Raw genomic sequence first — 22,581 nt, 5'->3', positions numbered from 1 at the left:
CTGCTGGGAGGCCTGTAGATTCCACCCCTAAAAGCTGCCCATTGGTGGACATTACAATATTGCCTGGTTTTGCTTTTCTTCTAAGGTTCCTGCAAGCATGCAGATATTCTAAAATGGGCAAACCTGTAGTTAGCCAGTTGAATGCTAATCTGGCCTCGAACTACATACAGGGTTGGCAACTTTTAAAGATTGCTTAGAGTGAGATTTGAACCTGGAGGAGGTGGCGAGTGTAAATTGTTGACGGGGGGTGGCATGGCGAACGTAAGTTGTTGACATGGGGGGGGGGGGGTGTCGAACATAAAATGGACACATATTAAGTGTTATATCGCGATCTATCGATTGCCGGTGGTTGGCGCCAGAGCGAACTAGTAACTCATTGAATCATAGATGTGGATCAGATTTTTTCAGCGTGAGATATCGGAAGTGTGGCATGAGAGCGTGTGAAGACGGTCAAATGCATGTGTCTCACGCTCAATGCGTGAGAGTTGGCAACCCTGTACATACAGTGGGTTGCAAAAGTATTCATACCCCTTGAACTTTTCCATATTTTGTCACATTACAACCACAAACATAAATATATTTCACTGGAATTAGGGCTGGGTATCGATTCAAATTCCAAGAATCGATCCGATTCCGATTCTGAAGATTAAGAATCGATTTATTTCGATTTAATCCGATTTAATCGATTCGATCCGATTCAATCCAATTCGGGGTTTAGTGTTATTAAAAATGTATTTGAGCTGTTTCCTGACTATGTACAGAAGCAACATGTTAAAACTAGTATTATATCGATATTAATCAGCAAATAGTTACTGGTAGTTGGTAGTTACTGATGGCTGGAAGACTGGTGAAAAGGGTCATCATAAATCTACCTTCAAGAAAGGTAATCCAGGACAATAAACAGAGGACATCTTTGAGGTGTCTATATCTGCAACAGTGGACTCCTACTGGGACACTAACCAGTGCATTATTATTATGATTGAAATAATTAAGAATTCACCCAAAAGCTGTTGCTACCAAATGCATTTTTATTTTAAAAGTGCTCACACTTAATAAACTGAAAGTATAAAATGTAAACCTGTATTTTGTGCGAATATAAGAACAGAACTGTCATGTTACGGTCCCCGACCCCTCACTGTTGGGCGTGTGTTAACGTTGTCTGCGTCTACTCGTCTGCGTATCTCCGTGGGTGCGGGTGCGTCTTGTGATAATCCGTCTCACCTGTGGCTCGTCTCGTCGCGTGGGGTTTGTGTGTTCGCGCGGTGTCCTGTGCTCGTCGTTGTTTGAGTCACACATGTTCTATGTAAACGTGTTTTATGTGCGCTGTCTGCGCTTCGGTAAATGTAATAAATGTAACGATTTGGAAAGTGCAAAGGATTCTGTCTCGTCCATCGCCTTGCGCCCAACGTTACAAGAACATTTTAAACTTTTTTAAACTGTAAAAACACTGGGTAAACTGTCAGTGACATGGACTAACTGTAAATAGTCACTGACACTGGATAAACTGTCCTTCTGCTTTTAGATTTCTGATTTGACTATCGTCGTTACCGGCACTGTCCGACGCCATGTTGTTTTACAGTTAGTTAGACCGAGCACGCCTGCGTGAATTCAGTGACGAGGCGGGGGTAAAAGATTACTAAAAAATCGATCTTTGGACATACGAATCGATAATCAGATCATCATATGCGAATCGATCCTGAATCGGAAAATCGATTTTTTCAACACAGGCCTAACTGGAATTTAATGTGAAAGACCAACACAAAGTGGTATACAATTGACGAACAGACAGTCTGGACCATAGCAGCAAGTTAGACATGCAAGCTTCCACTAACTAGAGCCTGACCTGAGATCTGTGCAGTCCAGTTTTCACCATGAACATGATTCTCTGTCTTTTTACAAATAAAAAACTGAAAAGTGCGATGTGCAAAATTATTCAGCCCCCCTGAGTCAATACTTTGTGGAGCCACCTTTTGCTGCAATTACAGCTGCAAGTCTTTTAGGGTATGTCTCCACCAGCTTTGCACATCTAGTGACTGAAATTCTTGCCCATTCCTCCTTGCAAAACAGCTCAAGCTCAGTCAGATTGGATGGAGAGCGTTTGTGAACAGCAGTTTTGAGATCTTGCCACAAATTCTCAATTGGGTTTAGGTCTGGACTTTGACTGGGCCATTCTAACACATGAATATTTTTTTTTTTTAACCACTCCATTGTAGCTCTGGCTTTATGTTTAGGGTCGTTGTCCTGCTGGAAGGTGAACCTCCGCCCCAGTCTCAAATCTTTTGCTGACTCCAACAGGTTTTCTTCCAAGATTGCCCTGTATTTGGCTCCATCCATCTTCCCATCAACTTTGACCAACTTCCCGGTCCCTGCTGAAGAGAAGCACCCCCAGAGCATGATGCTGGCACCATCATATTTGACAGTGGGGATGGTGTTTTCAGAGTGATGTGCAGTGTTATTTCTCCGCCACACATAGCGTTTTGCATTGTGACCAAAAAGTTCAATTTTGGTCTCGTCTGACCAAAGCACCTTCTTTGGCTTCTGGCAAACTGCAAACGGGACTTCTTATGGTTTTCTTTTAACAATGGCTTTCTCCTTGCCACTCTTCCATAAAGACCACATTTGTGTAGTGCACGACTAATTGTTGTCCTGTGGACAGTTCCCCCACCTGAGCTGTGGCTCTCTGCATTTCATCCAGAGTCACCATGGGCCTCTTGGCTGCCTCTCTGATCAGTGATCTCCTTGTTTGGCCTGTAAGTTTAGGTGGACGGCCTTGTCTTGGCAGGTTTACTGTGGTGCCATACTCTTTCCATTTCCGGATGATGGATTGAACAGTGCTCCGTGAGATGTTCAAAGCTTGGGAAATCTTTTTATAACCTAAGCCTGCTTTAAACTTCACCAAAACCGTATTCCTAACCTGTCTGGTGTGTTCTTTGGACTTCATGATGCTGTTTGCTCCCCAATATTCTCTTAACCAACATCTGAGGCCGTCACGGAGCAGCTGTATTTGTACTGAGTTTAGATTACACACAGGTGGACCCTTTTGAGTCATTAGCAGTCATCAGGCAACTTCTGAATGCAATTGGTTGCACTCAGGGAAAATGGGGCTGAATACTTTTGCACGTCGCACTTATTAGTTTTTTATTTGTAAAAAATGTTTTGATTCATGTATAATTTTCCTTCCACTTCACAATTGTATACCACTTTGTGTTGGTCTTTCACATTAAATTCCAGTGAAATATATTTATGTTTGTGGTTGTAATGTGACAAAATATGGAAAAGTTCAAGGGGTATGAATACTTTTGCAACCCACTGTATATGGGGGATGGGAGGAAAAAAAACTCCTGAGCAGACGTACTGGTACTATGCTTATTCTGACAGACAGTTAAGAATAATTAATGTTTCTGCAGACTACTACAGACTGATCATGAGACAAGCAAAATACATGACCTCTAAAGGCATGGGCAGGGCACGGGTAATAATTACATTGTATAATAATAATTTTATTGCACGTGGTAACCATATTCAAACAGTCTGTGACTAATGCCTTCATGATCAGTGGCATCCTTTATGCTACAAGATCTGTAGGCACCCACATAGAGATCTTCTATACTTAAGTCAGCTTTATTTGTCAATTTTTCAGTATGTAAGGGCATACAGAAGATTGAAAGTGTTGTAGTAAGATTAAATAAAAAATAAAACAAAATATATACATTATCTAACAACATTAAATGAACATATAAAAATTATTTGTTACATTGTCATACAATGTAAAGTTCAAGAGTTTCTAACCACTATCTGATTTGCTACAAAAGAGCACTGTAAAAAAAAAAAAAAAAAAAAAAAAACAATTAATTAAAATGATAGATTAATGATTACATCCAGCAGACACTCTGGACTCCATTAATTGGAACACGATCTGGCAAGTTATTGAATAAACCACTCAGTGTAAATTAAGAATAAAAATGTACATTAATTGTTATATTGTAATTTTTTGTAGGTTTTAATGTGTACTTGAACATACTTTTTCTATGCTAGACTCTTCATTAAGATGGAGTGTTTTCAGAAACAATGAGACATGAGATGTGATTCTCTGCTGGCTTAAGCTGCAGTTTATGTAACCTGACACCCCCCAACCCACTATCCTCTTAGCCCCACCCCTTTTCTATCTGGTCTAGAGCTTCCTGGACCCAGCTGGTGTCTGCAAATGCAGCAATTACCTACTCCATTAAGGTCCTGTACCTCTGATATTCTATACCATTACACTACTCACACTTTCTTGCTGTTCTTTAAGTGGATGGATCTTGCCTTCAGGTGTGATTGTTTTAATCATATGTGAAGTCATTTGTATTATTATTATTATTATTATTATTATTATTATTATTATTATTATTATTATTATTATTATTTCAGTCATTATTAATGCAACCTGCTTAAATTTGTCTACAGGATGTCTGAACGCCCCCCTTGGACCATTGTCCTTTATTGTAACCTCTTTACTCCTTTTCCCTTTTTTTTGTTTCAAAAACACACATAGAGAACAGGGGGTGTTAAATCAGGGTTAAAATCATTAAAAAATAGGATGCATATGTGTTTTCCATAGTTGAAACTAAAAGGGTATGAGGCAAAATTTGATTGTAGTAAAAACTACAATCAGGGACGCTAAAGCGCAGCTAAGGGATGGTGGGTGACGTCACCAGTATCCAGCAGGGCGCGTGCTGGTCGCTTCCCCAGTCCGTGACATCTGCGCGAGCCTCCCGTAGACATCGGCCAGTGTTGCAGGGGAGCGTCGTTGAGGGCATGGAAATCTCAGCTTAGGTAAAAGGAAAGCTACGCTCCCTCCTGGTCTTTATCTCTCACTCCGTCACTGAAAGTTTCGATACCGATGCATTGAATATACAAGATTGAAATATGGCTAGCTGCCTAAAAAAAGGAACGGATGCGGTTTTCCTCTCCGTAGGAAATACGTAACTTGGCTAACGTTAGCTAGTGGTGTGCTGTTTTGCGCTCGTGCGGGATGGGCGAGCGTGTTATGCTGGATGTGTTTGACGGTTGTGCAGGCTGCATTATCGCAGTCGCCTCCCGTTTGGAGACGCTGGAGGATGTGCACATGAGTTGGACAGGGTCACGAGGCATACAGGTCATTATATCTCGCTCAGAACCTGCCATGAGCTAAATTAGTCATCTAACCGTGTAGGCTGCACATTGATTGTTACAGTAATGCTCCTCAAAAGGTATTCGTGTACCCCAGATCGATAGTGCAGGGAATCGGGGAAATTGGTGTTATATCTGTTGAAAAGTTATGGCTGGCTTCATCGTCTTTGGAAATGAGGCCTACGGTATAAATTGGCATTCCGTATGTTACATACAGGCTTCAAAAGTAATCTAGCTCTCAATTTTAAATAATTGATCATTTTGTGGGGAGCTGGGGATGTGTTGTAAAAATGGCTTTGAATACTCGACCAGTATGTATTTTTTGTTTGTTTTTAAAAAACAAACGTTTAAAAAGGTTCCCACTGAAGGTTTTGTATAAAAATGCCTCCCATAAGCCATTGTTTCTTCCTGACAGTGTAAATTTTAAACATTTTGACAGTCTGACAAGATTTGAGTTATACAGCACCCTCCTAATTCCACTGCTGATTTCTGATCTGCATTACCGCAGTGACACCATCCACACTGGTGTTGGGAGCACAATTTTCTTTTGTTCTGTTGCCTCAAAGGTGGAGGACCTGAGTCTTGGATTGCTGGAGAAGATCAGAGAGATGAATTAGGTAGCTTCACTTCAGCCTTACGTTTGTGATGGAACTCCAGGGCAAAGGTGAGACATTCATGTACTTTACTGACTGTGGTTTTAATAACCCAGTTGAAAAAAATGCAGAGACAGAAACCTTCATTTTTAGCTGATGCGATTAACATTTGTGCCTTTGTTTTGTCTGTGTGAGAGAATTAGTTGTAATGTATTATAATGTAATATAATTGACTTTAATCACGACAGCAGTGTGGTTGGAGGGAGAGGGACGAGAGGACACCTGTGGCGTAGTGGGCTATGAGGAGGCCTGTGGAGGAGTGACCCCGTCCCAGACATGTGGCTGTTCCTAAGCACACGTCCCTATCTACATATACTGCTCTCCATTCAGTGGGCTCTTGCTCCGGTCAGGACTTCAGGGTGGACATGGCTAAACGAGACTATTTGGTGGACGCAGCCAAACAGATCCGCATGGCCCTGGACAGGGAGGTCAATGAGGACTACGAGGCCGCGTTCAGCTACTACAAGAATGGTGTGGATCTGCTGCTGAATGGAGTTCAAGGTGGTAGCACGGTTCACTTTGCTGTTGTCAGTCCTTTGGATAGTGTGATCATACAGTACTGTGCAAAAGTTTTATGGAGGTGTGAAAACAATGCTGAAAAGTAAGAATGCTTAAAAAATAGAAGAGTGAATATTTTAGTTTGTCAGTTAACAAAATACAGAATTGGTCAGCAGTGGCCATTTGACATACTTAATTGTTTTTAGCTAGTTTCATTATGAGTGATGAACACGAGGAGAGGATGAAGATGTGAAGCGTTCTTCTCAATCTTTTAGTGGATCCAAATAAAGAGAGACGGGAGGCTGTGAAGAGGAAGACCGCTCAGTATCTGAAGAGAGCAGAGGAGATTTTCAACTCTCATCTACAGAATAACCTCAGCAAAGGCTCCACACAGTTAGGGGTAAGAGATGGATGTCTGTTATATAACATGCAAGCACAGTTATATATGCTTTACTGTGCAAATGTTTTTGAACAACAAAAAAATCTAAATCAAATAAGTATTTGGTGTGATCATCATTTGCCTTCAAAACATCAATTCTTGTAGGTACACTAGCCCACTTTTTGCAGTAACTCAACAAGCCGATTGTTTCCCAACATCTTGGAGAACCAACCACAGATCTTCTGGGGTTCCCACTCCCAGGGCTCCTTGTTCTTTTTGTATGCTGAAGATGGTTCTTAATGACATTGGCTGCATGTTTGGAGTCATTGTCCTGCTAAAAAAACAAAGAATACATTTGGAGCCAATCAGACGCCTTCCTGATGGTACTGCATGATGGATACAAAGCTGCCTGTATTTCTCAGCATGGAGGACACCATTAATCATGAACAAGTCAACTCCCTTTGGTGAAATGCAGCTGCAGACTTAAGGAACTTCCACCATGCTTATCTGTTGCCTGAAGACATTCATTATTGTACTGCGGTCCAGCCATTTGGCAAACAAACTGCCTTCTGTTACAGCCAAATATTTCAAAATATAACTCCTCATTCCAAAGCACCTGCTTCGTTTCTGCACCCTCCTATGTTTTCTTGTGCAGTTGAGTCGCTTGGCCCTGTTTCCTCATCAAAGACACGTCTTTTTGGCTGTAATTCTTCCATGAAGACTACTTTTGGCTGGACTTCTCTGCACAGAAGATGGATGCACCTGGGTCACTCTGGGTTCTGCTAGATGGCGCTGCTGACATCTCCCACTTTCGAAGGGAAGCGAGCGCGTGTCTTTCATCTGCTGCACTCCGTTTCCTTGGCTGGCGTCTGCAGTTCTCAGCCCTGTTCGGTTCTTCTTCAAAAGAGCTTGTAAAGCACATCTTGAGACCTCAGACTGCTTTGAAACCTTTGCCTAGGAGAGACCTTGCTGATGCAGTATAACTACCAGGTGTCCTGTTGCTGTGCTGTCTTGCCATGGTGTGTGACCTGTGACATGAAGTCTCCCACAACCTTTGTAGTAGAGATTGGCTGTTCCTCACCCAGTCTAAAGCCTCCTACACAGCAGTTTCTGTTAATGGCTGTGTTTCAACCCACATATGATCATTATCACGTGTTTCGTTTAATTGGTTAATCATACATATGAATATAATCCTACAAAATCTCAAGTGCACCAGATTTATTTGATATAGATTTTCATTTTGTTCATACACTTTGAATTAGTTAAACTAACAAAAATTTCCACACCTACCTAGAATATTCGTACACACTGTGCATGATTCATTAAGAAATTCCTGCAAAGTACCAGGTCTGAGGTGCCCATCTCTTCCTCTTTGGATTTAAGGCACAAAGCAGTAGCACAAACCTCCCTCCTTCACCTTACAAGGTCCAGATTGATCGATTACTTCGACTCTTGGCTCTTGCATGTTTTGCAAACTCCTGTAGCTCACCTGGTAGAGCAGGTGGAGGATTGTTCTAATAACACTGAGGTCACGGGGTCAAGTCCTAGGGAGCACATGTGCTGTCATATTGGTAAATATGCAACTCAGTCTAGACCAGAGCTTCTGCCACGTGTGTAATGTTCAGGTGTCTGTGGCTTTTTGGAGCTGTTAAGGAAGGGTGATGGCTTTGAGGTCTTCTGTAAGCTATGACAGCTTTTATTCTGTAACAGTGATATTTTTGACCCACAGGGATACAGCAGCCTAAGATTTAGGTCCATCAGACATCTGAGTTCGCCAGTGGAGGATCTGGAGGTGTGTAAAGTCGTGGGGGTTATTGATAAGGTAAGGATAGCGATGCTCCTTCCTTTTGTCTCTGGCCTAAGGGTACTTCTCTTTTGCACTGCCTGTGTGCCAGGTGTGTGCTGTGGCATGAAATGAAGCATGGAAATTAAACGTTCTTTTCTAAAAATAATGTTTTGTGGAAGCTTTGTGAAGAAAAACAGAAGTGACGCTGCTGAAGTGATGAGACTGCGGTCTTGTGAGCTGCAGGACTGTTTACAAATGATCACTGCAGCCTTTTGAAGTGCAACCTAAACTAATTTTACGATCAGAGTGAGTCACTGTAATACACTGGAATGTGTGATGCTTGAATGGCAGCAAATGAAGCATCATCATTTGTTTCATTATGTGGTTTCAGTCTCCCCCGTTTCTCTGAAAGTGGCCTTGGCCACGGGGAATTCATATTACATTAGGTATGCAGCACCTGCGTCTTTTAAAGTGCAGGTCACATGACCCTGTCAGACTATAAACATGTTTGGAGGAGAGTGCTGTGTGTGGCTGTGCTGAGGACTGACTACCTGTACACAACGAGTGGGGCATAAGTCTGACATTCGTGTGCCTTCTCGTTTAGCACGTTGCCAGTTATAGTCAGGGACCACTGGTCACATACATCATAGGCACCATGGACGTACACTGGGACTGAAAGTTAAACACACCATAAATCTTTTTTAAATACAACATTTGTACAGATCTATTCAACAAGTGCAGATTGTTTTTAGTCTGAACAAGTTTTGAACATTTTAAAGTTTGCTTTAGAAAATAATTTACCCCTTTGTTTTTATGTTTTGTGTGTGTGTGTGTGTGTGTGTGTGTGTGTGTGTGTGTGTGTGTGTGTGTGTAAATGAAACACTGTCCAGGGGTGTCATACTTGATATCCTAAAGCTGTATTGTGCTCCTGTTCTTAGGTTCTGACTGTTCAAAACCTGATTAGCAAGGAGATGTTTGTTATTAAGGTATGTGCTTAGCCAGCAGTCATGTGCTAACCCTACAACTCTAGTAGCGCTGTGTGTCTGCCTGGCCAGAAGGCTGATAACATTGATGGGAATACGGTCAGGTCTCCTCTCAACCCACAAAGCTGTAAACATTGATCCAGTTAAAAGCTCTTGGACCTCTTATTCTAAAGCATCTTATCTTTCTCCAACCAGAAACAATATTTTGCATGTTGCCAGTAACTGCATGTTTGGAAATAGATTTTTTTATTTTTATTAAGGTGTTGATTTTAATTATCTTCTAAAATTATTCATTTATTATTCTTGCATTATTCACTGATATGTTTTAGTAGTGCACCGAGTCATTAACTAATCATTAATTATTAAGGTTTTTTTGGACTTAATCAGTGATAAATGATTTTAAACAGTATGATATTGTAAGACAGTCACGTATATATTCACATGCATCATTTACTGTTGCCTCTAGAGCTTGCCTAAGTCCAGCTGGGAGAGGCGGGAACGACCCACCATTATCCCTCAGGGTGTTCCTTTCATGGTGAAGCTTCTGAGGTATTACGTCAGTGAAGACTCTGTCTTCTTGCATCTAGAACATGTTCAAGGTGAGTCTCATTCAGTGTCATGCTCAAAAAGAAGCCATGTTGATTCATAGAGTCTGCTATTAATGAGACACAGGTAATTTTGGAGGGGCTTAATTAGGCAAAACACTGGATTAACCTGTGTTCAAGCACCAACAGGGATTACGTTTGTCACTCTTTAGGAGGTAGGCTCTTCTCCAAACTGCACAGAGTCAGGAGCAAGATGGCAAAAGAACATCCAGAATGCTTCAGCTCCAAGGAGCACAGAATCCAACTGAGGACCAGCTACACGTCCCCCACTCTGAGCCAGCTCGCACAACTTAACGGAGAGGACAGTCGTGGCACAGACACACTTCTCGGAAGGCAGAATTCTGAAAGTTCTGACCCAGATTCACCGGCTTCTTGGAATGAGATTCGATGTCAGCTTGAGAGCTGTGGAACCCACTCCTACTGCGAGGAAACCGGGTGTCTGCAGAACTCCAGACTAGGACAGGTTGAGCTTCAGCAAGAACAATCTCCAAATTCCTGTGCAATAAAGATAGATTCTCTTTCTGGTGTCCCAGCCAATGGTCACCATGACTGTCTTGCATCTCAGGATAATTTTCCACTTCCCGTTCATCCCTGTGTGATAGTGGATACTCGAGATCCACTCAGCGTGACCACTGACCTTTTAGGAAATGACGTTCGCATTGAGCGGGTCGACTCCAACTTAGACTTTGACAGAGCCTGGAATGCTGCTAAACCCACTCAGGACCAAAAGAGTTTAACAGCCACAGAGTCTAATTCAGATATTCTTGGGATCAACGGTGTACCTCAGATCACTCTGCGCTCCTTGTTTGGTGAAGCCACACAGCCAATCCTCTGTAGCACTGTAAACGTCCTCACACAGAAAGTGCGTATAGTTCCCAACACTCTACATTTACCCCTGCAGAGCCAAACTCAAAAGGACCTTATTCATACCCATACCATATGTGACTCCCAAAGCGTGGCTGATTCTGAGAACTCTCACTTTGTTGTGAGCTTGAGCTCAGGAAAATCTCAACCAGCCATGGTTTCTCCACTGGAATACAAATGTTTAACTCCTGTAGGTTTGCCCTTAGATTTTGTGAGCATGGCTCCACAGTTGAACAGTACAAGTAAAAATGCAAAGGAGGTGCAGAGAGAGGCTGTGGAGGGTGGAAGAGAGAGCTGGGAATTTCTTAGCCTTCTCTCCAGTCCTGCAGCAAACACTAGTGGCTCCTTACATGGACAGTTCAGACAAGTGAGACAGGCTGAGGAGCAGCTTGTACATGCTGACAGTTGCGGTCATGTGCCCCGACCTGGGACCAGGGGCTTCAATGGCAAGTTCCATCAGGGCCGATGGGGTCTCCCAGAGAGGCAGGTACGAATATGGGGTGCACAGATCCTACTGGCCCTTGAGAGCCTTCATGAGCAAGGTATCATCTGTCAGGATCTCAACCCCAGGAACATCCTGCTTACTGGCAATGGTGAGTGTATCACTACATTTTATAAAAAGAAAACTAGGCCTAGATGTGAAGATATATTTAGATTTTTAGCATTTTTCTCTTAATCAAGGTTTCTCATCTCCAGTCCTGATTTCATCAGCCAATTATTACGTCTTTGTGACCCAAAGGAAGGGCACAGCCAAAACTTCATTCTGTCCATGGCAGCAGCTCCACGGGCCTGGAGATGAAAATCCCTGATCTTAAAGACTCGGCACTGAATCCCTAACAGTGTACAGTACTTAAGATATGCTAGTTTTGTGAGGCATCATTTGAGGGAAAAAAAGCCAAATAACCAAATGAGATTTATTCTCAACAGGAAAGGTGTGTCTGACATACTTTGGACAGTGGACAGAGGTTCAGTCTGAAATCAACCATAAGGCTGTGGAACAAATGTACTGTGCCCCAGGCAAGTATGCACATGAACAAGGAAAACGGCCATAACTGTAAGGCTAATTTAACATGTCATATGCATAGTTTATATACATTATAGACCTATATTATTAAAAGATATATAATTACACCTCAGTAATATGTTTATTTCGGGAGCAGAAATTGGGGGAGTCTCCAAAATCACAGAAGCCTGTGACTGGTGGAGTTTGGGGGCATTACTGTTTGAACTTCTTACTGGAATGGTGAGTAAAGTCTCTGGTTTTTGAAAGTAAAATAACTTTAAAGTATGAAATTACTACTTTGTAAAACTTTAATTCAGTACTAAATCAGCAATAAAGTGGCCTATGGATGTGATCAGTCAGGTGGACTGTAGCACAGACGTTTAGTGTTTGTTTACTGTGAAGTTTTTACCCTGATCTCCAACTACAGAGAGCTGGATATTCACTTATGACCTTGCTGGGTGCTAAAGGACCCTGGTCATTTTCCTTTCCATGTTTATTCAGAGCATAGAGACAAAGTTGCTTAAGTCCACTTGCCCTGTTTTCTGTGGTGCCAGCCTCTGTGGCAGTGCCACCCTGCAGGAGTGCAAGCGCACACACAGCTCCTCATCCCAGACCACCTGAGTGCTGCCGCCTCATCCCTGCTCACTGAGGTAACCGCTCAGACGCAACTCCGCCCACTTCTTCCAAAGCAGGGAAACGGTTCCTCATTTACCTGGGAAGCAGAAAGCAGGGGCACGTTGTGGTTCATAGGCCGCTGACCTCCCTGCATGTCCTGTTTCTGTGCCACAGCTTCTGCAGTACGACGCCGGCTATCGCCTGGGGTCCGGAGGCGGAGGTGTGAGTGACATCAAGTGTCACCCCTTCTTTAATTCCGTTCCTTGGCACACTCTGGGTAGCTAACAAGACCTAAAAAGCCTAATGAGGTATTTGGCCACAGTCAAAACATTGGACATTGCTGGAGCAACTTTGACCAGTGCTCTGTGTGAAGACTGGCCTCATGGATACAGCTCTAGCTCCACCTGGTGGTGGACAACATAAAGAGCATTGATCCCCTGCCAGTCTCCTGCATCATCAGCTTAATACCACATCAATGTAAATTTTATTGGAAGTCATCCATAATATATTGAAGGAATTCAGAATGTCCACAGCATTAAAGGGATGCTTATGTCTTCAGATCTGTGTGATTCTTAATTAAACTAACTGAAATGCAGGCTACTTTACAGTAACAGTAATGGGTACTTGCTGTGTGACTGTACATCTTGGGCATTAAAATATTATTGCACTTCTGAAAGACATACGAGCAACATGCAATATTACCAATACAACCAGTGCATTTGACCATATTTTCCAAGTATGAACTGTAATGCAAATTCATTTATCATGAATATTTTGGATAAACTCATGTAGTTTGCAATAGGTAAATTAATAAAATAGCTCTACTTTTGCTGTCAGGTCTGCCTCAAATATTAAACGTTCTTACTCCACTGAATGCATTAGCTAATTTTTCATGTGACATAAGGGTGATTCTCTTCTGACCATTGCAAGGCAAACATTCAGTTTAACGGCTGATCGAAGAGTGAAGTATTAAAGTTAATTCCTTCACATATATTTAAAAAGTCCTGAAGTAAGGTAGAAATTACCACAAAGCCCCCTCAGCACATGTAGAGATGAACCACATCCTGACTAGCTGGTAAAGTCACACATGAGACACTGGTTTGATTAATTTTTACTTTCATATTCCCCAGTGCAGAGCTGTGCTATACCAGTTGTGTCTGTCTTGACAAACCACACCCCCCCCCCCCCCCCCATTAATCCGAGTCGAGTGTGTGCATCATGCACATTGACATTACAACAGGACAAAGCAGTAATTTTCTTTAGTTTATTTTTACTTTAAAAGCCTTTCCTTTTTAAATATTTTTTTCTTTACACAGCATAAACATGTCATTCCTTGGATGTTGGATGAAAATGATCTCAGAATTGTTGGGGGACGAGCATACTGCAAATTTTTATGTATTTACCAAAGTGTGTACAAAACATAAAAAAAAAACTACCTTGAGATATTTTATACAATGTAACATGGTGTTTCTGGTTTGATGTTTATTTGATGGATTACAACTTCTTAAAGTTCTCTTTTTACATAGAGAATATGAAAACATACCATACACTGTATAACTGCTTGTTTTGCCATTGAGACAAGGCAAATGGACAAATATTTTTAAATTAATTATAGATAATTGAAAATTGAACTTTTGTGCAAAAAAAAAAAAAAAAAAAAAAAAAAAACCCTCCAGCTGAACATATTACAATATCTTTCCATTGGTATAGCCCATGCAATTTTTAAGTCTAGTTTTCTTCTTTTGCTTTCAAGTGAATGAATCTTCCAATTTTCAAATAGTAAAATGCTCTTTCCCTAGTTAAATCATATGGGGTAAGGAACATTGGTTGGTAGTATGCACTCAGAGCGAGATGAGAACTCGTTTTGTATTTTGAAGGAGTCAGTCGTCCGTGTGTGTGTGTGTCTGTTGAGGATCCCATCTCACATGTCCAGAAGTAGCACCCTGGGGTCCTCCACCACAGACTTGATCTTCCGGAGGAAAGTCACAGCCTCTCTGCCATCAATCAGTCGATGGTCGTAGGTCAGCGCCACGTACATCATAGGCCTGACCTCCACCTGCAGATGGAGAAGGGGAGAGAAGGCGGAGTTGAGCAGGAGAATCACTAATGGGAGAAACTGAGAATGCGAACCACTAAGGGACGCCACGTCATGACACCATCGCTCACCTTGCCCCCGACGGCCACTGGCCTGTCAAAGATGCCATGCATGCCCAAAATGGCCGACTGTGGAGGGTTGATGATGGGCGTGCCAAAGAGGGACCCGAACACGCCGCCATTACTGATGGTGAACGTTCCCCCATCCATGTCTTCCACCGCCAGCTCGTTCTTGCGAGCCTGTGCAACAAAACCTTCCTTCAGACAGCGGCCGAATTCCAAACCGCACGTGCACCTTACATGTGCACTCAATACACAGAAATATCAGTGATACAAAAATGTGTAACATTCCATTCCTAAAGGGTAGAGACACTGAGGGCTAAACCACTTGTTTTTCAGAACTCGCTTTTCTGAAGGTAGGTGGTCTAATTTCCAACCCCCTTCACTTGCCATGCTTAACAAAAAATAACCACCATTAATTTAGGTCATATAACTTAAAAAAAAACCAAACACTTCTGGTTAGTTGTTCCATTTACAGCCCATGCTGGAGTCAACTGGGCGTGTTCTGCCTGTGCACTCAACATGTACTCAGTTCAGTCTTAGCCGATGGGGCAACGCACACCAAGAGTACAGGGATATAAAAATGGAGGATATCTAGCAAAGACACGCTATGTTGCATGTGAAACGCTCAGCTTCTGAAGAGAGGAAGACTGGTACCTTTTCTCCCAGCTCGTGGATTGCCTTTTCAATGTCTGCAAAGTCCATCCCCTCCACTCCTCTGATTACTGGCACCACTAGTCCCTGAGAGGAAACCAGGAGAAATCACACCGAGATGATGTAGGTTTAGGTTACATGGCATTTTTACTTCTCCAGAACCCTCTAAAAAGACAAACACTATACAGTTCTCTGTAAGATAGCAACTAAGGGTCCCACACTGACCTACGAGTCAATTATATTAAAGGGGTTATAAATGCATCACTATCACATTCATTCATTCGTACATGCACTTATTAACCTGACACTTCATGCCATTAGACGCAACGTGTCCTGTTTTTATATGATTGATTTGAAGATAGAGAGGCTGGTTATAGAGTTTACCTTTGGTGTTGCTACTGCAACACTGATATCCACGTAATCCCGGTACACAATCTCTTTGGTTGTATCATCGATAACTACAAAAATGAATGGTAACAACAATATCCCTGATTATTTCAGTATCTAATCATCTAGTCATCGTTTTAAGTTCCACAATGACTTAGAAACAGTTTGCGATATTCGGACTTCCTAGCAGGATTAGGCCGATTCCAGTCACTTGGTATAGTGCAACTGTAGGTGACCGTAGATGATAAGTGATCTTTCCACGCAAAGACATCAACACTTAACAGGTTTGGCAACTGCTACATTCAAGAAAACAGATCGGATACTAATGAGCGATAAACTGCTGGCATTTTTAGCTGCAGTGCTACACTTAAAATGTAGTTTAGCTGTGGGTAGTCTATGTAGGCCAGGCCTGTGTGGTTCTGAAGGAAGTAGGGGATACAGGTAGCCTGTAAAATCGTGATCTTAGACTCAGAATGCACGACCACCATAACCACACACACACTTGCTACGAGTCGAGTCTGAAGTGGTGATCAAAATCAGGAGTGGGGCAGGGGCCGTACCAGCGTTCACAGCTGGCTGGTCTACTAAAGCGTGCGCAGCGGCTTTCACGAACGCAGACATGAAGCCCAGCTTGATGCCGTGTTTCTTCAGGAAAGGGTCTTTGTGCACCTTACGCATCTCCGCGATGTTGCTAAATGCAGGGATGAGAGAGAGAGGACGAAATGAGCACGGAAGACGACTGGACAAAGTGCCAAACATTTAACATTAGCGCTTACAATTTATTAGCAATACGAATGAACATTTTCTTTGAGGAAGATTTATCAAGATACAGAGTTTTGATTACAGCTCACTGGTTGCTGTTGGCAGAGATGCTGCGTTTCCTCTAGAAACTACAACCTTGAAGTCATACAGGGGTATTGACAGTACTCTGAGTGGATGATAAAAATGGGGCACTTGCACAGCTCTTTTTTAATTGTCTGTTTTCCTGTCTCCAACTGCGCTCAGGCTCTAGGGTTTCTCCGCTAACGGAATTAGCACCGTCCCAAGACACACACTCTCCGAGAAAGGAGAGAAGACGAGATAAAAATCTTCATTTTCCAAACCCCCTCAAATCTTATTGGCTTGTCATAAAAGCCCATAACAGTGCAGGCGGCGTGCTCCCCGAGGGCCGCTCTCGGGGGAAAGGCGGCCAGATGCTCTTGGCCCCTGACCGGGTGGGTTCCTTCTCCTCCAGACTAACTCTGGCCTGCGGAGTCTTCCTCCATCCCATCAATGCCAACTAGATTTGCAGGCGCACGAAACCCCTGAGCACCCGAAAGCCGACACCACCCATTTGCGCCATGGAGAAATCCTCAAAGTGTCATCTTCTGGAGCGAGGGAGGTAGGCTGAGGACATTAACGTTTCCTTGTAAATTAATAAACCATGTTTTACCTAAATCTTATCTTTGTTTTTACCGACATTAGTACCAAATATTTACATTCCATGCTTTAAGTGGGCATCAGGTTTCCAAAAGCTCTTCCTGTAGGACAGATTCCAATCTATAACCATTTGAGTTAGCATTGCTGAGGTTCTAATCAGGTTTGGGAAACGAGAAGGATGGTCAGTGCACCGTTACAAAAACTTCTGTCCGCATTATTGACAAACGCAGGACTGGGAGTAAATCTGACCTCATGTCCACCTCGTTGAAAGTTGTCAACATGGCACACGTGTTCTGAGCCTCCTTGAGCCTCTGAGCGATCCTCAACCTCATACGGTTCATCTTAACCTGCAGTGCAAAGACAACAGGAAACATTTGTAGTGGTTTATAAAGTCAAATGTAACTGAAGCCCTCAGTTTTGCTGTACGGTCAATAGCGCGCCAGTGAGCGTGTGCAGTGGTGGGGAGCGACCCGCGTGTCCCGAGCTCACTCACCCTGTGCTCCGATCGGCCTCCCTTTGCTACAGCGTCCATGGCAGTAGGAGGAGCTGCAGTGGGTTTGATGGCTGAAACTTCAGAAAAATACCAAAATAAAGGCCCACTTTTCAGCTACCCCGATACAAGGCATTTAATCAAAATGTTTATTCCTCATTTGATTAAACAGAACTGAAATGTTGCAATCAGTAGACCTGACAAAGATCCAAACCTGTCAATATCTTTAATTATATGATTCAACAACTTTGGCTTAATTGCACATATTTTTTTAACTAGATTTTACGAGAAAGTGAAATGTGGGAGGTGTGAGGTATCTCAGCAGGGTTAAGGGAGACGCTCTTGTGAAGATCAGCCTGCATCTCTTCGCTCACTCACCAGGCTTGGAGGCAATGGGCTGCGTGGGCACTGGTGGCACAGAGGGCATGGTGGTGGGGATGGGTCCCACTGCAGCAGGGGTAGGGGGGGTAGGAGGAGGGGGAGGCGCTGCTGCTGTCTGCGCGGCTGAAGGAGGTGCAGCGGTTGCTTTAGCAGGGCCATCTGAGGAGAGTGAGAAACCACAGGGCGAGACAACTTCACACACACACGTCTCAGTACTTCGCTTGTGGGTTTTGTTGTTTGTTTCCTCATTTTCTTAACTCTACTTACTTTTCTGGTAAGATAAGCACATCACACACGTTTTAGATTGAACCAAGTTATTAATTAGGAGACCTGCTAAAACTATGATGAACATTTCCTTGTCCTCATGTACTGACCTCCTTTTCTTAGCTTGAAAAGAGGAGTTCCTCCCTCCACTTTGCCTCCATCAGGAACGAGAAGCTCCTCGATGACTCCAGCAGCAGGGGAGGGCACCTGGACAGATGTCTGTACGCACACACGACAAAGTATGTCATAGTGCAACACCTGGCACGGACCTTCGGCGGGAACACCGAGAGATCGTCCGCTGAAATCTTTCGCCATCCGTAATTGTTTTCATGATACTGCTGAAAACTAAAACAAAGCCATTTCTTCCTCACCTTATCAGTCTCAATTTCACAAATCACCTCATCCTCTGTGACTCGGTCTCCAACAGCTAGGAGACAAGAAAAATGGTAATAACTCATTTAAAGCATGCTTAAAGCAACCATCAATTTTTCAAGTTTTTGCAAACAAAAACATTTATACCTTTCTCCCACCTTACATCCCCCTCTGTGACAGACTCAGCAAACGCTGGTGTTTTGACTGTAATAACTTCATTTTCTGCAATAGAAGAACATAAAACAAACATTGTACTCACATTGCAAAATATTCCCATACAGTAAAAGGTAATTAAACTCAAGACTACCAGAGTCTGAAATGGGTGGGATGTATCTACATAATTATTCAGAGGCCTGCAGAAAAGCAAAACTAAAGCAGGGCTAAGAGCAGTGGAAATAACCATTTTAATGTAAGCTGTTCAAAAATAGGCCAGGTATCTGAACCACTCTCATTTGTAGGAATTAAAGGTAACAAAAGGCCAAATCACCCAAATAATAAACTACAATAATTATTAAAAACCGAGATTGATATTGATCTATTAGGTAACAACACCTGACTTATGAGTGGCAATTTAGTGTACTTAGTAGTACTTGGTATGCTTAGTAAATGAAAGTGTAGATGGCTTCAACTTGGCCAAATCAGACAGGAGGCTTATCCATGCAGTGACTAAATATAAATATACAATTTATATTTTAGGTTTGTCAGAAACAAAACTTAAACTTTTTTTAACCTTACAGACCATTAGACACATTAAGTGTCAAGAGTACACAAAATTAGAAAATAGTCACTTAAAGAACAACAAACAGTTTCATAAATTCTCATTGACAAGAATAAACATTTTTGGAGGACAGACAATTTACAAGAAAAATAATTATATACAAATAATCAGAATGAATTTTTCACACAAAACTTACATAATACTGTCATGATAAACACAAACAGACAATGTTGAACACGGCACAATTTGAAAGTATGCACCCTCTGTAATAATGCTCCACTTTCTTCCTTCATCTCCCCAATATTCTTAGTCCGTTTCCAGCTGAAATATTGGTCTAGGTAATACCATTATGTGCAATGCATAAGCAGCAACATACTGTGGACAGCGGTGGTCTTGAAGTATCTGATTTGAAAGATGCTGGGCCTGCTGTCACAATTCCTACAACACAGTGTACAAAGTAATGTGAAATAACAGAATTGGAGATAAGGTACACTCACAATTTGCAATGGTCAATATTCTAAGTAAAAGAAGCTATACTTACGGACTGTTCCTAATGGAGAGGCACGGGGAAGCAGATATGCCTGGAAGGCACACAAACCCAAGAAGACTTCATAAGGGATTCACTTGCAAACACTGTGTTTGTAAAACTCCACGTCTACATATGCATCCTGAATTATGGTGAACGTTTAATGTACAGCACTCAGAAACTCACCTGAAGCAGCTCGCCTTGCTAATACACTGTTACCCTATAAAGGACATAAAACATTGCTTTAAAAAAACCAACCAAGCAACAACAAAAATGTATTTAAGGTCCATGTTAAACATTTCTAGCAGAGCAGTAGATTAAAGATGTAACGGAAACTGAAGTAATAACGTCTTAGCAAAGGTACTAACTACAACTGTCAAATAATCTGCACTGACCACTCATCAACCACTCAAGGGTGAGCGGCAGAACAAATTTCACTCAACACCATTATATCCTATGGAAAGACGTAGATTCGTTTCCAGCACGGGGAAAGCAAAAACTTCCCACCCAAACACTGCCCACACAATTTTGCAAAACATACAACATGCCAGTTTACATGTGGCAGAAGCAAATCCAGCGTGGGACCGTTCCCTCTCTGTTAGCTACCTCTGAAGCAGCAAAATCTGGTTTATTTCCAGTGACTGAGCACTTGAACAGTAATGGGCTTAACATTATTTTAAAAACAGCTGATGCTGCAAAAAAAGAAGAAGATATGAAACTTAAAGAAAAAAGCTTATCTACACAGGTCTTCTATATACTACTTATCTGGTCAACTTTGCTCTCTTCAGTGACAAGTGAGATCTATAGCCTACTGAAAAACAAACTAGTGTTACAATTAATCAGTGACCTTGAGAACACCCATAATAAAAATTTATCAACAACTAATCATATTGATTTGAATACCGGCAGAATTTCAACTAAGCTAGAATCTCTATAGTTTGCAGATTTAGCTGAAATACTTTTGTCATTATCTTGCAGCAATATGCTGAACATAATAATGAACAAAAATGCTTTCATTTATTCAACAAAATGTAATGAGTTTGATGCAACAAAAAACAAACAAACAGCAGTTCAGAGGGAGGCATATGTACTTTGAACTTTGGGAAAGTAGGTCAATTATGCTATATATATCCCTCTCCACTAACAAGTTCTCAGCCACTTGAGCAGAGTGAGGTAACCCCAGCAGTAAACACACAAACCCTCTAGTTAGAAATACAATTTTCATTCAGTCAAAAGTTTCACCTATGCTTCTGCCTGCTAAAATGCATTATTTATGAGTAAAGTACTAACTTCATGAACAAAGGCTGATGTAACCAAGAAGGATGAGATACCAAACGAGCTTATAGATCAGATCACAAATCTACTATCCACCTGCCAAGGCATTATTCTAGCCTTGAGACGAGACATCTGATAAAGCAACGCTGTCATAAGAGTCCAAGTAACTATTATGAATCCAATACAAAAAATGCTAGAGAAATAGTATTTTAATTGGCAGCACAGGTTTGTTGGCCATACTGATTGGGTAGCCAAATGGGTGTATTTAGAAGTGGTCACTCAATTAAAAGGACACTGAAGTTGACAGCCAAACTGTGAATGGACCAAATTACAATGACAGTATCCTTCCATTACCAGACACATACTGCAGGAGTTTAAAACACATGTGTCCGAGATTGCGTAAATGCTCAAAATGTCAGAAAGGTGAATGAAGGGGAACTTTGATATGTAGGCCTACCAGAATGGACCCGAAATACACACATATCAAATTTACACTAAACATAATGCAGCTTTATTTGGACTTTAAACTTCAACATAATTCACACAGCACATTTTAATGTAGCTTAACGTACAGGGGCTACTTTAAAAAGCGAGCTAGCTGGCTAACGAGCTACCCAGCTAACGTCGCCTCGCGCTTCATCACCAAGCTACGGCTTAGCTTTGACAATATGGCATCACATTTGAAGGACTTAACACAAGACATTATAGGGTCACACTTAAGTTAGCTTGTCAAATTACAGTGCCGCTTAATACGTCCGTCCTTCCCTGTACATACACGGGACTCGCGGGCAGGTTAAGTGGCCGCTAATGCCGAGAGCAGCTAGCTAGTGGTTAGCACCCCACACAATTCTTCAAATGACCTCACGGCAAGTCTCGCGCTCCCGGCGCTATGGCTGACTAGAAACAGACCAGTAACGGTCGTTTCCGCCAACTGAATAAGGGACACTCTTATAACAAACACCGTACGGTTGTAACTAAAGGGCAGCTGGCCACAAAGTCAGCGTCGGGAGGCGAACCAGGGACGTTCTGTCCTTGGTTTGTAGTGAGGCCTAGCAATGGCGTAACGGTCGTAGTGCTGCGGCCCAGTCTCGTATCGTAGCGCGCGAGCCGAGCTGGCGTGACGGCTCGGGCAGCGCGAGACGGGGCACGAGACGCGGCGCGAGAGCTGCCTACGTACCTGCCGAAGGGCAGAGATCGAGCGACCGAACGACCGAGTGAGACACCGGGAGTGGGACAACATGTCGGCTGGTACTGACAGCGATCTGCGCCCGATTTGAAGCCCCTTCTTCCACCGACAGATCCCACAGAAGGACCTTCCTTCCCCAAGCCGAACGAAAAAGCAGGAAGCGCCTCGAGAAAACGGAAGCATGCTGGGATGAACCAACGCGGTAAAGAGGGAGCGCG

At 42.5% G+C, this 22,581-nt stretch overlaps 2 protein-coding genes across 7 annotated transcripts; one reads left to right on the top strand and one right to left on the bottom strand.

The window, feature by feature from the left end:
• The first annotated feature begins 1,738 nt into the window (after window positions 1-1,738).
• rps6kl1 (ribosomal protein S6 kinase-like 1) lies at window positions 1,739-14,168 on the top strand. 6 transcript variants are annotated; one of them, XM_076979286.1, is made up of 12 exons: window positions 1,739-4,230; window positions 5,718-5,815; window positions 5,993-6,305; window positions 6,578-6,702; window positions 8,411-8,503; window positions 9,406-9,453; window positions 9,917-10,049; window positions 10,208-11,512; window positions 11,847-11,936; window positions 12,080-12,162; window positions 12,477-12,572; window positions 12,712-14,168. In XM_076979286.1, the coding sequence occupies exons 3-12, from the start codon at window positions 6,170-6,172 to the stop codon at window positions 12,820-12,822; spliced, it is 2,220 nt and encodes a 739-aa protein (XP_076835401.1). In that variant the 5' UTR covers window positions 1,739-4,230; window positions 5,718-5,815; window positions 5,993-6,169; the 3' UTR covers window positions 12,823-14,168. The 6 variants fall into 6 exon arrangements, with proteins under 6 accessions (XP_076835401.1, XP_076835405.1, XP_076835403.1 ...); XM_076979290.1 differs by lacking the exon at window positions 1,739-4,230 and adding an exon at window positions 4,420-4,815 and having other exon boundaries at window positions 12,424-12,572; XM_076979288.1 differs by lacking the exon at window positions 1,739-4,230 and adding an exon at window positions 4,421-4,815 and having other exon boundaries at window positions 5,996-6,305.
• Window positions 13,788-22,540, bottom strand: dlst (dihydrolipoamide S-succinyltransferase). Its single transcript, XM_076979293.1, has 15 exons — window positions 22,355-22,540; window positions 20,089-20,122; window positions 19,918-19,957; window positions 19,753-19,814; window positions 18,806-18,880; window positions 18,658-18,713; window positions 18,397-18,505; window positions 18,020-18,181; window positions 17,645-17,721; window positions 17,401-17,498; window positions 16,293-16,423; window positions 15,730-15,803; window positions 15,349-15,432; window positions 14,704-14,871; window positions 13,788-14,593 (listed from the first exon to the last, which is right to left on the bottom strand). The coding sequence occupies exons 1-15, from the start codon at window positions 22,415-22,417 to the stop codon at window positions 14,459-14,461; spliced, it is 1,368 nt and encodes a 455-aa protein (XP_076835408.1). The 5' UTR covers window positions 22,418-22,540; the 3' UTR covers window positions 13,788-14,458.
• Window positions 22,541-22,581: the final 41 nt, after the last annotated feature.

This window comes from Brachyhypopomus gauderio, chromosome 17, assembly GCF_052324685.1.
Source record: "Brachyhypopomus gauderio isolate BG-103 chromosome 17, BGAUD_0.2, whole genome shotgun sequence".
NCBI classification, from domain to species: domain Eukaryota; kingdom Metazoa; phylum Chordata; class Actinopteri; order Gymnotiformes; family Hypopomidae; genus Brachyhypopomus; species Brachyhypopomus gauderio.
The sequence above is the reverse complement of the archived record's forward strand: the minus strand, read 5'-3'. Positions and strand labels throughout refer to the sequence as shown.